Source organism: Poecilia latipinna, unplaced genomic scaffold (assembly GCF_001443285.1).
Source record: "Poecilia latipinna isolate Pla-1442-1.1 unplaced genomic scaffold, P_latipinna-1.0 Scaffold1242, whole genome shotgun sequence".
Classification (NCBI taxonomy): Eukaryota; Metazoa; Chordata; class Actinopteri; order Cyprinodontiformes; family Poeciliidae; genus Poecilia; species Poecilia latipinna.
In genome coordinates this window covers 240818-255216 of record NW_015113858.1, presented here as the reverse complement: position 1 = coordinate 255216, position 14399 = coordinate 240818, and the positions used below count along the sequence as shown (strand labels likewise).

Here is a 14399-nt window from a genome sequence, read left to right as displayed (position 1 = left end):
CCTCCATGCCTCATCAAAGACATGGGAAGTCCTTCTGCTATCTGCTAGTGCCAGCAGATCTTTGGTGACCCACTCACCGTCACCTGAACATCTCTCTTCATTGAGGAGAAAAATGTAAACAAACTGTTTAAAGGACAAAACCACAGCAAGATAAGTTCTGGTACTTCTGGCTCTGATCCTATAAAATTAGCTAAACGCAGAATTTTACTCTTCTAATGACTTTCAGTCTGTTTCTCTTGTGTGAGATTGATGTTGGTTTGCTGCTCTGACAAAAAAAAAGTGTTCATTTCTGTTCAATTTCTGGAGGATTCATTATTTTTATATAAGAACAGGACTTTTCCCACTGTTTCCGCTTTAAGATGGTTTCTTTTTTTGGCTCCCCAACTTTGGAAAATACATCACTGATGATGAAAAAGACTCTTTGTGTCCAACGTGGCGTCGTTTGTTATCAATCATGGGTAGAAACAAGGATTTAAGTAGGGATTTTGGCTAACAGGCCTTATGGTAGACCGCTGTAACATAAAATCATATTTATCTGACAACCTGATTGAATTCTAGATGTCTAAAAATTAGTTTTGACTTGATTCAACATTTTGACTTTCCTGAATTGTAATTTAAGATATATGAATTTAGATTCTGCAAGTAAAAAGAATTGAAGATATCTTCCATTACTTTATGAGGGATCAAATGTCTTTCAAGATATTTCAACTATCTCAAGTTGTCATTTAAAGCCCAAGACATTTCACTAAACAGATAAATTATTTAATAAATCAGGGATATCATTTTGACTAGTCATAATATTATTTCATGACAAGAAATAGAAAAGGTGTAGATTTTAAAATATTCGAGATATCTGTAATTTATTAATCCTAAAAAAAAATGTGACTAGCCAAAATTACAGTTCCAGATTGATGCAGTCTTGCAGAAATATCCTCAGGTGCAGTGTGGGTAGATTTATTTGTTTGGCAAACTTTCCATTAAAATAGAAACTTTAGCCTGAAATAAAAGACAGTTTTTATTCGGAAAATTATATTTTGGAAGTGAAATTGGAAGCTGGGTTTTTCTCTGGTCTCAGTGAGTCTCCATGAACTGAACCGTAGATGTTCTGTTCTTAGCTGACAGGAGGAATATTACGTATAATTTTTCCTGTTTAAATAGTTTACAATTTAACATTTTTTGTTTTATTGTGAAATGTTAACTGGTTGAAGAAGAAGTGTGTTTTCGAATCAGAGCTTTACTTGTCATTCATTGGTCAATGAGAAGGAAGTAACCGGAAATGGCAATGTTCGCTTGACTGACTAGTTCCCGAAACAAGAAACGTTTCAAAGTTCCTTCTGTTTTTGTAGCAGACTTGTGAGAGTTTGTGTGAGAATTTCGCTTTTACATGTTAGATTTGAACCGCTATGATTATTTACAGGGGAAATTAGCAGTACAGAATGTAATTAGTCTTCATCAACAAAGCGAAATAACTATTAGCCGTTGTGTAGCTAAAGCAGCTAACAGCAGTGAGGTAATTAGTGTTTGTGGCTTTTAAGCCTTTTCCATTTCATAATGTAGTACTCCAAGAAAACCTTGACTTACTGTGAAGGTTGAAGACAACTATTGCGAAGACCTTCATCGTCGTCAACCTGAGACGATGAAGGTTGAAGCGGATGAACCTGGAGGATTCCGCTTGGATCCTCCTATACCCACAGCATCCACATCAGAACAAGTGGAAAAACAAGACAGCAAAGATCTCAGTAAGTGACACACATCTGATCATCTGTATTGGAGCAAATAAGCTCAGGCTGGATGTTTTTTTTTTTAAAGTTTAGTTTCAGTTCACAGTATGACTGTTTGAATTTCTATTCTCAACACTGTCTTCTTCAGATCTGCTTACTAAAGCCAACAGAGCACACTGAAACCTGTGTCATTGTGCTCACCCTGGTAGTTTATTTTTTTTAAATCCTCTGTCAGTTCTTATGACACCATCTGACATCCGGTGACTCAGTTTACTGTGCTGAAAGTATATTTGTATTTTCTTTTAAAAGACTTGGTTATGTGAAATCTTGTAATCATTTTCCATCTGTGTTGCAAGTATTAGTATTCACGTAAAACTAACACGGACGTCAAAGTGAAGCCCTTGAATTATGAAACAGGAGAACAGCTACTTCTCCAAGTTTTGTCCACACAATTAACTTGACTTTTTTGGAGGAATAAAACCTTACAAGCTGAAATATGAGCAGGTTATATCCCTGATCTGCTTAGTATGTTTTGTTAAATTTCTAACATTGTGTGTTATAATGCGAACTATTTGCTTTTCAAAATGGCAATATCCATGTGTGTTTCAGAGTTAACAGTCCAAATGTTGGCGATTAAAGCGGAGGTTCCCCATGATGGCAGTTCCAGTTTTGACCAGCAGGATCCTGAACCCCACATAAAGGAGGAAGAGGAGGAACAACTGATCAGTCAGGAGGGAAAGCATCTTTTCGTGAAGAGGGAAGATGAAGAGAAAGCTCAGTTATCAGAGCTTCATCAGATCAAAACTGAAGATGACCTAGAGACAGAAGATCCAACCAGCAGCTCAGCTGAACAGATCGAATCAGAACCTGATGAAGAGGAGTTTGGAGGATCAGAACCAGACAGAATCCAAGATCCAGGGGGTGTTTCACAGCAAAGTAAGATAACGGTTCAGAAAAAAGGCATAAGACCTAAACTGTGTTCCAAACGTGGGAGACAGATTGGAGTTGAAGCTGTAGATAAACCCTTTGGTTGCATTGTTTGTGGCAAAAGATTCAAACGCAAGACTCACATTAAATTACACATGATGATTCACTCTGGAAAGATAGAGCACAGCTGTGATCTTTGTAGTAAAGGGTTTAAAGAAAAGACTTCGCTTCTTACACACATGAGACTCCACACTGGAGAGAGGCCATTTACTTGTGACGATTGTGGTAGAAGGTTCCATGCAAAGAGAATCCTTAAAACTCACCTGAAGGTCCATTCTGAAGAAAAACCCTTCTTTTGTGATGTTTGCAGTTCAAGATTTAAAATGAAAGAAACTCTTAAAAAGCACATGCGGATCCACCTCGAGGAAAAACCATTTGTCTGTAGTGTTTGCAGTAAAGGATTTTCACAACAAGAAAACCTAAAGAGTCACATGCGTGTTCACACCGGCGAGAAACCGTACATTTGTAGCGTTTGCAGTCAAGGATTTTCTCTACATCAGACTCTAAAGAGACACATGTGCGTTCACACGGGAGAAAAACCATTTGCTTGCAGCGTTTGCAATAAAGAATTTTCGCGACAGAATTGTCTAAAGATTCACATGCACGTCCATACAGAAGAGAAGCTGTTTAGTTGTAATATCTGCAGCAGAGGATTTTCACGACAAGCCTATCTGAGAAAACACATGAATGTTCACATGGCAAGGTTTGGCTGTGATGGCTGCAGTAAACATTTTGTGAAGAAAATAGATTTGCTGCAACATATGAAGCTCCACACAGAGAAGAGCCCGTTTGGTTGTGACGTCCGTGACACCAGATTTGATCGGAAATGTCACCTAGAAAACGATGAGAGAAACTGATAGTAAAACATGAAGTGTCTTAATAATACGGAGAGCCAAAGGAAATCATAGATCTGCTTGAGGTCAGCAACTAGCAATGGCTATGACAGTTGACTAATCTGTCAGTATTTTTCTAGTAAATCAATGATTTTGTTAAGCAATCTCTGCTTTCTGTGGGTATGCCATCTGTTTTCAGCACTGTTGCATGTTTCATTCCTAGCTTGCAGGTCAGCAACGTTGTGAATTGCCTCTTGATGCCTTTAAGGTAAATAATACCCAGAAAGTTCAATCAATAAATCAGTAAAAGAAGAGCTCCGTCAAAAATAATTTTATGTTTCAAGTTGATCTGTACAGGCAATTTAAAGGGGCAACAGTGGAGAGTAAGATGCCTCCTGATCTGAGTTATCTCAGAGATACACATTTTCTCACACATTAAATTATACAAAGGTTATACTGATGATTGTTTTATTATGTTGAAAATGTTATGTAGTCATACCAGTGTTCAAATTGCTGTCATAGACATCAATAATGACCAAATGTGTAAAATATCAGCTTTTTAGAAAATTTATTAACATAAAGAAGGAAAATTTCTGATTAATGAAACTTTAAAAAAAATCAAAAATATTCCACCTGAGGTAACAACATTGAGGAAATATTGCCATGGGATTTTTGAGAACTATCCTTAAGTGGTGTGTAAAAAAAAAAAAAAGTATTAATCCATCACTGATGTTAATCCCATCTGACCTTTTTCCTGTCACAATTCCCACATATTTAAATCTTCCCCTAGGATATTACTCCTATGATTCGTGTGCTCAGTGCAGTTTCCCTTCCAAATATACTGCAGATGGACATCTAATCACCAGGATTTTTAGGTCAAAACTAACAATTTTTAGTTCAAAACGTGTTACCCATCTCATAAATATGAACAAAAAGCCTTAATAGCAGACCGTAGACATTGCATGCAATCTACAAAATTCATTAGCAACACATTTTAAAGAGTCAAATCATCTCTCTTACTCACGGAGATAATTTCATTGAACACCTTGGAGGTTGAGATGTAAACAAAAGTTTTTATAAGTTCTCATTGCAGACATTTACCCCACAAGGTCTTTTATCAAAAACATGATACAGAATCATCTTGTAAATAACTTGTCATGTGAAGCTGAGAGTACATATGCTTCTGTTGAGTCTGATTTATCCATCCATCCATCCATTTTCTGAACACCCTTGTCCCTCAGTGGGGTCGGGAGCCCACTGAGTCTGATTTAAATGTCTTTAAATAATTAGGAATATTAAGAAAACATATGAAATGGCAACTAGACAGTAAATAGCAAAAATGACAAAACTTTGTGTGTGTGGGTTTTTTTTTTTAACCATTTCATTTAATTTTTGTAATTTCTGTGAATTTGGTTTTGTAATCAAGGAAACTAAAATTTTTATCTTGTTGAAAATTGCAGTTATTATTTTGTGATGAAAATGAGATTGTCAAATTTCGGAATTTTGGCATATCTGTACAGCTGAAATGTGTCACTGGAGTGTTTATAGGTAGGTCTGCCTTGTTTCCGTTGAGCGATATGTTCGGTGCAGTTCAGTACCCAAATACCTAATGCGGAGTCAAACTTCTACACATATGACAATCTCATGTTCATTTTTCCAACAAGTTAATTACCAAACTTCTTATGTGTAATCATGAATATGCGTTTCAAAACGGTTAGAGTCTAAGACTGAATTTGACTTTTTTTTTCAGTTGGTACTACTTTGACTTTTTATATGCATTGGAAACCTACAAATATATTTTTCTGTTTGAAAAGTTTAAAGTAAAAAGAATATATTATTAACATTGCTTTTAACGTTTTGACAGTTTATTTATATCGATGTTCTTTTCTTGTGAAACGCTTACGGTTTAAGCAGGAAGTAGGTTTTCACAAACGAACTTCACTTCTCATTCATTGGACAATGAAGAGGAAGTAGTCGGATGGTTTGTTGTTAGCTTGACTATGCAAGTCCCAACAGAAAAAAATGTATTATTTAGTAAAACAAATGCATAATTTATGTATTAGTCGTTATTCGAAAGTCTTCGTGGGGTTACCTCTCCTAGATATTTATTTGTAACCGCAGAGATTATTTATCCTCCTGGGTTTGCAGTATAAAATGTAGCCAGGCTGCATTAGCAAAGTGATGGACTGTGAAGCTCCGTGAAGCTAAAGCTCCTAACAACACAGACCTAATCAGTCTCTGTGAGGTTGACGCTGATAAAGTTCATGGTTTAATACAACAAGACGAGTCCACTCTCCGAACTGGTGAGACTGTGGGAAAGACGGGATCAGTGGATACTTCCTCTAAACCTCGTAGTCCTGCTGAGGGCCGAGAGACTGGGGAATGGACACAGAAACTGACCAGGGTGTCTCGCATTATTTTCTCAGTTCTCCTTTTTGGATCAGGTGCTGATTTGCGTCTAATTCCAGTTTGACGCAGCAAAGAGGGATGCGGATGAAACCTTAATGTACTAGGACATGTGAAGGCTGAAAACAAGCATTGTGGAAAAAGTGAATCCCAGGTGGAGCGAGGATGACTGAGATGATGAAGGTTGAAGCTGATGAACCTGGAGGGTTCGGCTCGGAAGCCCCCGTGCCTGCAGGATCCACATCAGAACCAGAGGAGGAAACACAAGATAGCAAAGATCTCAGTAAGTGACACACATTTGTTTGTCTATATTGGAGCAAACAAACTGGGTAAAAGTTATAAAAGGGCTGTTGGGCTGTAGGGTGAAAAAAGCAAAGCATCAGTAACCCTAAGTGATGAATATCCTAGAAGCCATTGCAGCAGAGGTAGAATACACCTTGAACTTCTAACTCCTCCAGTCGTAATGTTTCCACTGTTTGGCCTAGAAGTAACCAGGCATACATTAACTAATTATGCAAATAAGCAAACAAAATGTTAGCCAAACTTTGGAAGAAGGCTTGATATATTTTATAAAACATCCCAAAGGCAACGATGTTTTAAGTTTTATTCTATTCACACTCTACCTGACTAATTAAAATGCTTAACAAATTTCTGTAGGTCTGGAAGCCTCACCACCAGCCCAGAAAGTCACTTATTATAGCTTGTCTATTATTCCTGTTTTATTTTATATTTATTTGGATTCCTATTATGTTTTGGGTAAACAGAACATGTACATTAATGATATATTCTAATCATTCATTTATCCAAACACATTTTGTTTTCATCGATGTTGATACTTTTATCAGTTGTGACACAATTGGTAACACTTTGACCTTAATCTGATGAGAACTTTTATGTTCAACAATGTTTCTTTTTAAAGCACTACTATAGTTTAGTTAGTAATCCCAATTTGTCTCCAAACAGATCAACAGTGTATCGGCATTCTCTAATAATAATAATAATAATAATAATAATAATAATAAGTCCTTCTAAGGACACAATCTGAAAAGACACATGGTTTATAGCGTTTGTAATCCTAATAAGGACATAATTTTCCGGGATTATAACCCAACATCCACAGAAGTTTAAAACTCTCCTTCACTCACTTTAACATTGTCTCCAATCAGTAATGTCTGTGTGTGCTCCATTGTTCCCAGACCTTCAGATTGTGGTGGTTAAAGAAGAACATTGCGATTCATGGAGCTCCAGCTCCGACCAGCAGGACCCTGAGCCCCCCCACATAAAGGAGGAAGAAGAGGAACTGTGGATCAGTCAGGAGGAGGAGCAGCTTATTGTGAAGACCGAAGATGAAGAGAAACCACAGTTATCAGATCTTCATCAGATGAAAACTGAAGGCAACACAGAGGCTGAAGGTCTGAGCAGCAGCTCAGCTGAACAGAAGGAAACAGAACCTGATGGAGTCGACTGTGGAGGACCAGAACCAGACAGGATCCCAGATCCACAGTGTTCTTCCCAACAAATTAAGATGACTGTTCACAAAAGAGGTAAAAGATCTAAAATGAGTTCCAAGCTTACAACTCAGAGTGCAGTCCAAGCAGGAGAAAGGCCATTTGGTTGTGATGTTTGTGGCAAGAGATTCAAATGTAGAATTCACGTTGACTTCCACATGAAGACTCACACTGCAAAGAGAGAGCATAACTGTGATTTTTGTGGTAAAGGATTTCAAGACGACCATTCCCTACAGACGCATGTAAGGGTTCACACTGGAGAGAAACCTTTCGCTTGTGACGATTGTGGGAAAAGGTTTCATGCAAAGAATATTCTTAATAGTCACATGAAAGTCCATTCAGAAGAAACATTTCCTTGTGAGGTTTGTGGCTCAATATTTAAAAGAAAAGAAAGCCTCAAGAAGCACATGTGGACTCACACTTCACAGAGACCGTTTGTCTGTAGCGTTTGCAGCAAAGGGTTTTTGAAACAGGATCATCTAAAGGGCCACATGCGTATTCACACAGGAGAGAAGTCGTTCATTTGTAGTTTCTGCAGCAAAGGGTTTTCACTGCAACACAATCTGAAAAGACACATGGTTGTTCACACGGGAGAGAAACCACTGATTTGTACCGTTTGCAGTAAAGGATTTTCGCAACATTTAGATCTGAAGAGACACATGCGTGTCCACACAGGAGAGAAACCCTTTATTTGTAGCGTTTGCGGTAAGGAATTCTCAAATCCCGGGGGTCTGAAGAAGCATATGAATTTTCACACCGCACCGTTCAGCTGCAACGACTGTAGCAAACATTTTGTGGACGAAATGCAGCTGGAGCGACATGCGAGAGTTCACATAGAGGAGAGACCGTTTGCTTGTGACGTCTGCAAAAGCAGATTTAATCATAAGTGTCATCTTAAAAAGCACATGCGAGTCCATTCTGGAGAGAAACCGTTTATTTGTGGTGTTTGCAACAAGGGATTTACATTGCAGGAGAACCTAAAGAGACACATGCGCACTCACACGAGGGAGAAACCGTTTGAGTGTAGTGTTTGCCATAAAGCGTTTTCGCAGCATGGAAATCTGAAAAGACACATGGGTGTTCATGAGGCCTGCCACTCGTGATTATTTTGATGGTTGACAAATCGCTTCTGTAATTTCCCCAACAGTCTTTATTTTGCAGATTTTTGGATGCATCTCTGATCCAACACCCTTGTCATCGTGGCATTCAGCTTCAGGCGTGTTGGAAAAGGGATGCAGCTAAATTAGGCACTCCCTCTCTGCAGAATGATAGAAATTCTCACAGTAAGTTGAGACGTGTTTAAATACACTTGAAAATACAATTCTTCTGTAGCTGTATTTTAAATTATGGTTAGGCAAAATCCATTTTTAATACTATTAATCATTCATTGCTACTAGAGAACACTATCGGAGATTCAGAGCCAATTTCTGATCTTTGGGTTCAGTAAAGCATATTATGTGAACCTATCATCTTAAAATCTAATCATGTCTTTCACTCATTTATTGAAGCTACTAGTGATGGTGCCATTGGTTAAATCATTGATGTCCTTTGACTGTTTCTCTTTTAAAAAAGCCAGTTTGGTGCTCTTGCTCTTTGTTGCTTCTTTCTCTGGTAACATCGTTCATGCCTGTGTTTTTTTTTTTTTATGTATGAGAACTGTTGACAATATTCAACCAATGAATGATGTTTAGTGCCTAACCAACCTGAACTTTAATCCTGGTTTCAAATGTACCACCTCTCTATCAGTGCTCTTTTCAGAAAGTAACAACTATGCTTTGTAGCTGTCTGTCAACATAAATTATGCACATAACTACAAGACAATGGGCATATTTTTGTTAATAGTGTCTCTTTAAACTAAAATGATCTGAATCAGACACTTCTGCATAGTAAAGTGTGGACGCTAGATGTTACCTCTTTATTACTTCCTGCTGGCAGTTATTCACTTTTTAACTCATCCCTCTTAAATATTAGCTTTCATGTTACCTTGTCTAAAAACCTGTTGTCCTAAAGAGTTTATATAAAGTCATGTTGCTAAATATGTTAAAGTGTGTATAATAAACATATTAAAAGCTGTTTGGACTGAATTCTGTTTATAATTTGATATGAAATTGACCTGTTTGTTCAGTAAAATGCCTTTAGATGACTGTTTTAGATCACTATAAAATATTTTGAATTTTCATTGAATTAAGTGAGAACACCACCATGGGAGTGTGTGCTGCGGAGGATTACAAACATCAATGCTGATGAACAACCATACTGTAAAAGGACCACCTGTTAAAATGGTTGCATAGGAAAGTGAACAAGAAGAGGATTTCTATCTGTGGCACCTCGTGGCTCTATAATTGCCATTTTGAGAAGGAAAATAAATGACGTTAAATAAAACTTAAGACTGCATAAATTGATGTGTGCATAAAGCAAATTATAGGGAGAGGATTTTTGTTAAAACTCGGCTCCGTCGGGGAAAGCATTAAAATATAAGTTTCAATTAAAATCTAATAATCTAGACTTTTGAAATGTATTTTATACTTAAATTTTACCTGGGTCAAAAATATGCGTCCTCTCTGGTTTGTATCCAATATGCCCCCGTTACTTACAGGTGATTCTTGTACGTAATAATAACCGTAAGTACAGTAAACCCGGGAGAGCGGTCACGTCTTTCCGGAAGTCAGCTGGGTTCCTGTCCTTATCGCTGATTGGTCAGTGAGGAGGAAGGAACCGGATGTAACAATGTTAGCTTGACTGGCAAAATCCCGACAGGAAAACGTGTTGAAATGTGTGTAAAACAAGTGCTTACGTGACACCCTTGGTACATGGTTGTTTCTAAACGATTTTATCATGTCTAGTTTGAGGTACAGAATTAAATTAGCAATTAGCCAGGTGAATGGACTTTCAGCTAAAGCAGCGAACCGCAGAGATTAAATAAGCGACGTCCATCCTTCGACTTTGTCAGACTGTGGACACCTCGTTGTGCAGCTGAGGACCGAGAGCTTGGGGCTCATTACAGAGTGGACCCAGAACTACTGATCAAGGTATCAGACTTTCTGCTCTGTAGCATCTCTTCAGCTTATCCTGACATTTTCTTACATCAGACGATTTGTGTCTGATTCTACTTCCAGGAAACAGAAAAACAAAAGATACAGGTTATATGACTGTAACCATAACCTATTCGAACATGCAAGGCTTCTAACAAGAATGTTTGAAAGAAGAATGGGATAAGGATGTCTGAAATGATGAAGCTGGAAGCAGAGGAACCTGGAGGGCTCAGCTTGGATCCCCACATAGCATCCACATCAGAACTGGAGGAGGAATCACAAGACAGCAAAGATCTCAGTAAGTGACGTATTATCTGGATTGAAACACTGACTGGAAGTCATAAAATGTTTGCTGGACTTCAGAGAGAATTATATTAATAGATATAATTCCCAGAATCAGCTTTAATGGCCAACATTGTGTGCACCAACAAGATATTTGACTAGTTTGTGTAAATATGTTTGTATGTTGGCATGCAGGCTGGTTGTACAAACATTTATGAATACTATAATGTTTTATTTAAAACCAACAAACACATATATGTTTGATTGTTAAGGAAATCTTTTTGTCCGTCAGAAATATTTTCTGCATAGAAAGTCTTAAATGCTGTCCGATTATTCTTATTATTAATCCAACCTACATAATGTTGGTGTTAATTGAAAGCTCTTTGATAGGTTTTTTCTTTGTTCAGATTAGAGTATAATGCAGGTAGGAGTTCTTCCTGCAATCAGTGGATTGCTGGAAGAAGCCCCCGTCTGTTTTTCTTGTTGTGTCCAACAAGAGAAATGTCTTGTGGGCTAGACATTTCACCCACTTTACCTGCTGGTGTTGGTCAGAAGGGCTGATGGTGGAATATGGCAGTCTCACTTCTGTCATCCTGTCCCAGCTGTAGCTGTAGCTACAATCCAGTAGCTTACCATCATCAATGTGTGCATGAATGGGATTGAGAGATTTTTATTGCAAAGCGTCTTTTAGAGTCCTGAAAAGCAGCGCTATACGAGTCTGATTTCGTTTCATTTACATTGTTTTGATGAACAACTCTTTTGGAAACTAAGACTTCTGAGAATAGCCATCCACCAATAACTGTAGGGCAGTAGTTTGACATGTCAGCCCAGCAGCCTATTAAATGCAGACCATGTTTTGTCGGAGGAAACAGTCAGTACATCCTGCTTAGTTTCATATGAATTAGTAATGAAGCTTATTTGGCCTGCATTTATTGAACTGATAAAAATATGGTCATTTTCATTCTCATTTTGGGATTGGCATTGACCATTTAACTCGATTATATGTTGATTAACTTATTCTTTCTCTTTTATAAAAAAAAGTAAAAAAAAAAAGCTACTACAGTTGTTCTTCAATGGATTTTAGTTTATCACTAATGTCCTTGTGTGTTTCATTGTTCCCAGTCCATCAGATGTTGGTGATTAAAGAGGTTCCTCTTGACTGGAACGCCAGTTTGAAGCAGCAGGATCCAGAGTCGCCTTCTGTGAAGGATGAAGAGGAGGAACTGTGGATCGGACAGGAGGAAGAGCTGCTTACAGTAAAGGTCGAAGATGAAGAAGAAACTCCGTTATCAGAACTTCACCAAATAAAACCTGAAGATAGCAGACAGACTGAAGCTCCTGCCAGCAGCTCAGCTGAACAGATGGGACAGACACAGCATGATGAAGAGGACTTCAGAGGACGGGAAACAAACAGAGATCCAGTTGCTCTTTGTTGCTCTTCCCAACAAAGTAAGGTGACACCTCAGCTTTGTTCAAAGCTTACCGCTCAGATTGTGGAAAACCCATTTAGTTGCAGTCTTTGTGGCAAAGGTTTTAAACGCAAGACATCAGCTAAATTACACATAATGACTCACATTGGAATAAGAGAACATAGCTTTGATCTTTGTGATAAAGAATTTAAAGAAAAGGTTTCTCTTCAGACTCATATGAGTGTCCACAGTGAAGACAGACCTTTTGCCTGCGACGTTTGTTGTAAAAGGTTTCATACAAAGAAACATCTTAAAGCCCATATGAAGCTGCATACAGAAGAAAAACATTTTACCTGTGATGTTTGCAACAATAGATTTAAGGTGAAGGAGAGTCTTAAAAAACACATGAGGAGCCACACCTCAGAGAAACCATTTGTTTGCAGTATTTGTAGTAAAAGGTTTTCTCAACAGGACCATCTAAAGAGACACATGGGTGTTCACACAGGAGAAAAACCATTTATCTGTAGTGTTTGCAGTAAAGGATTTACACAACAAGTCAATCTGAAAAGTCACATGTGTGTTCATGCAACAGAGAAACCGTTTATTTGTACAGTTTGTAGTAAAGGGTTCTCACAAAAAGAGAGTCTAAAGAGCCACATGCATGTTCATACAGGACAGAGACCGTTTATTTGTAGTGCTTGTGGCAAAGGATTTTTACGGCAAAGAAATCTAAAGAGTCACATGAATGTTCACACTGGAGAGAAACCGTTTGTTTGTGGTGTTTGTAATAAGGAATTTGCTGTTCAAAAGAATGTAGAAAGACACATGCGTGTTCACACAGGTGAGAAACCATTTGTTTGCAATGTTTGCAGTAAAGAATTTTCACTACAAGGGAATCTAAAGAGACACATGCAAGTTCACACAGGAGAGAGGCCATTTATTTGTTGTGTTTGCAGTAAAGGATTTCCACAAAAAGACACTTTAAAGAGCCACATGCGCGTTCACACGGGAGAGAAACCGTTTATTTGTGGCGTTTGTGGTAAAGGATTTTCATTACGAAAGAACTTACTGAGACACATGTCTGTTCACACGGGTGAAAAACCATTTGTTTGTAATGTTTGTAATGAAGGGTTTTCTCTGAAAATTCATCTGAAAAGTCACATGCATGTTCATGCATAACTGCCTATTTTAAGAGTTCAAACACCAAATACACCTTAAAATGCATTAATGCACTCATTGGAAACCATTTTAGCAATACCACAGAAGCTAACTTTGCCAGTGTTCCTTATTTCTGCTTGCGAGTGTACAGGGAAACAAGGAAAACAAATGCAGAACAACTGACTAATTGTTTTGTTAGGTAGCTACTATTCAAACCATCAAATGTATTAATAGTCTATATGAACCACTCAGTACAACTTTTCCAACTTTCCATGTTTGGAAAAGCTGGAAGGTTTTGGTTGGTTAATGGTGCTTTAGGTTCAATCACTAAAGTGGTATGGGTGGCATTTCGGTATAAAAAGTCAGTTATTTGTTTACTTTTGTCACATTCATCATTATTTTCATAAACAAGTAATGTTGGCAATGTTCAACCAATGAGAACTGTTTAGAGCCTAATCACCTCAATGCCACCTCAAACGGTTAATCCTAGTTTCAAACGGTCCATCGCTCTGTCAGAGCTCTCTTCAGAAACTAACAGCTGTGGTTTGTAGCTTTATATCAACATATTGTATTTACCCGACTACAGGACAGTGCACTTTTCTTCAGACACTTGTACAAAATAAAAGGTGGATACCAGATTCTAACGTTACCCGTATTACTTCTTGCTGGTAGTTATTCACTTCAGCTGTATTTTTCATTCTAGTCTTGATTAACAATAGAAAATGTTCATGTAATCTGGGAGAAACATGTTGTGCTAAAAGCGGTGCTGTTGTAAAATATGTTCAAACTAATCTAATAAAAGTGCTTCAAAGCTGTTTGTATTGACGTGACTAGTTTCTTGTGAATCGGGCCTGCGTGTCCTACATAGTTTAACAAATTTCCAAATATAACTATAAATTCAGTGTGTATGTGACATGTTTTGTTGAGGATGTATATTAGCTAAAATTCAAGCTGCAAGCTGCGAATACCCCGCAGTTTTGTTTTTTATTTACAAGATTTTATCCATGCTTCTAAATTGAGAGGTCTGAACCAATGTACAGTCGGCAGGAAAGAACCATTAAGG

The 14399-nt window shown here is 37.8% G+C and overlaps 3 protein-coding genes across 4 annotated transcripts; all 3 read left to right on the top strand.

Moving 5' to 3' along the window:
* The first annotated feature begins 1614 nt into the window (after positions 1 to 1614).
* On the top strand, positions 1615 to 4643 carry LOC106960904 (oocyte zinc finger protein XlCOF20-like). 2 transcript variants are annotated; one of them, XM_015054289.1, is made up of 2 exons: positions 1615 to 1739; positions 2331 to 4643. In XM_015054289.1, the coding sequence occupies exons 1-2, from the start codon at positions 1637 to 1639 to the stop codon at positions 3563 to 3565; spliced, it is 1338 nt and encodes a 445-aa protein (XP_014909775.1). In that variant the 5' UTR covers positions 1615 to 1636; the 3' UTR covers positions 3566 to 4643. The 2 variants fall into 2 exon arrangements, with proteins under 2 accessions (XP_014909775.1, XP_014909776.1); XM_015054290.1 differs by having other exon boundaries at positions 1661 to 1739; positions 2305 to 4643.
* An 815-nt stretch (positions 4644 to 5458) lies between these two features.
* Positions 5459 to 9019, top strand: LOC106960900 (gastrula zinc finger protein XlCGF57.1-like). The gene is made up of 3 exons (XM_015054283.1): positions 5459 to 5844; positions 6010 to 6230; positions 7144 to 9019. The coding sequence occupies exons 2-3, from the start codon at positions 6113 to 6115 to the stop codon at positions 8556 to 8558; spliced, it is 1533 nt and encodes a 510-aa protein (XP_014909769.1). The 5' UTR covers positions 5459 to 5844; positions 6010 to 6112; the 3' UTR covers positions 8559 to 9019.
* Positions 9020 to 9076: 57 nt separating this feature from the next.
* LOC106960897 (gastrula zinc finger protein XlCGF57.1-like) lies at positions 9077 to 14157 on the top strand. The gene is made up of 3 exons (XM_015054272.1): positions 9077 to 10484; positions 10572 to 10785; positions 11892 to 14157. Exons 2-3 carry the CDS (start codon positions 10674 to 10676, stop codon positions 13355 to 13357), a joined length of 1578 nt encoding a protein of 525 aa, XP_014909758.1. The 5' UTR covers positions 9077 to 10484; positions 10572 to 10673; the 3' UTR covers positions 13358 to 14157.
* The last annotated feature ends 242 nt before the right edge of the window (positions 14158 to 14399 follow it).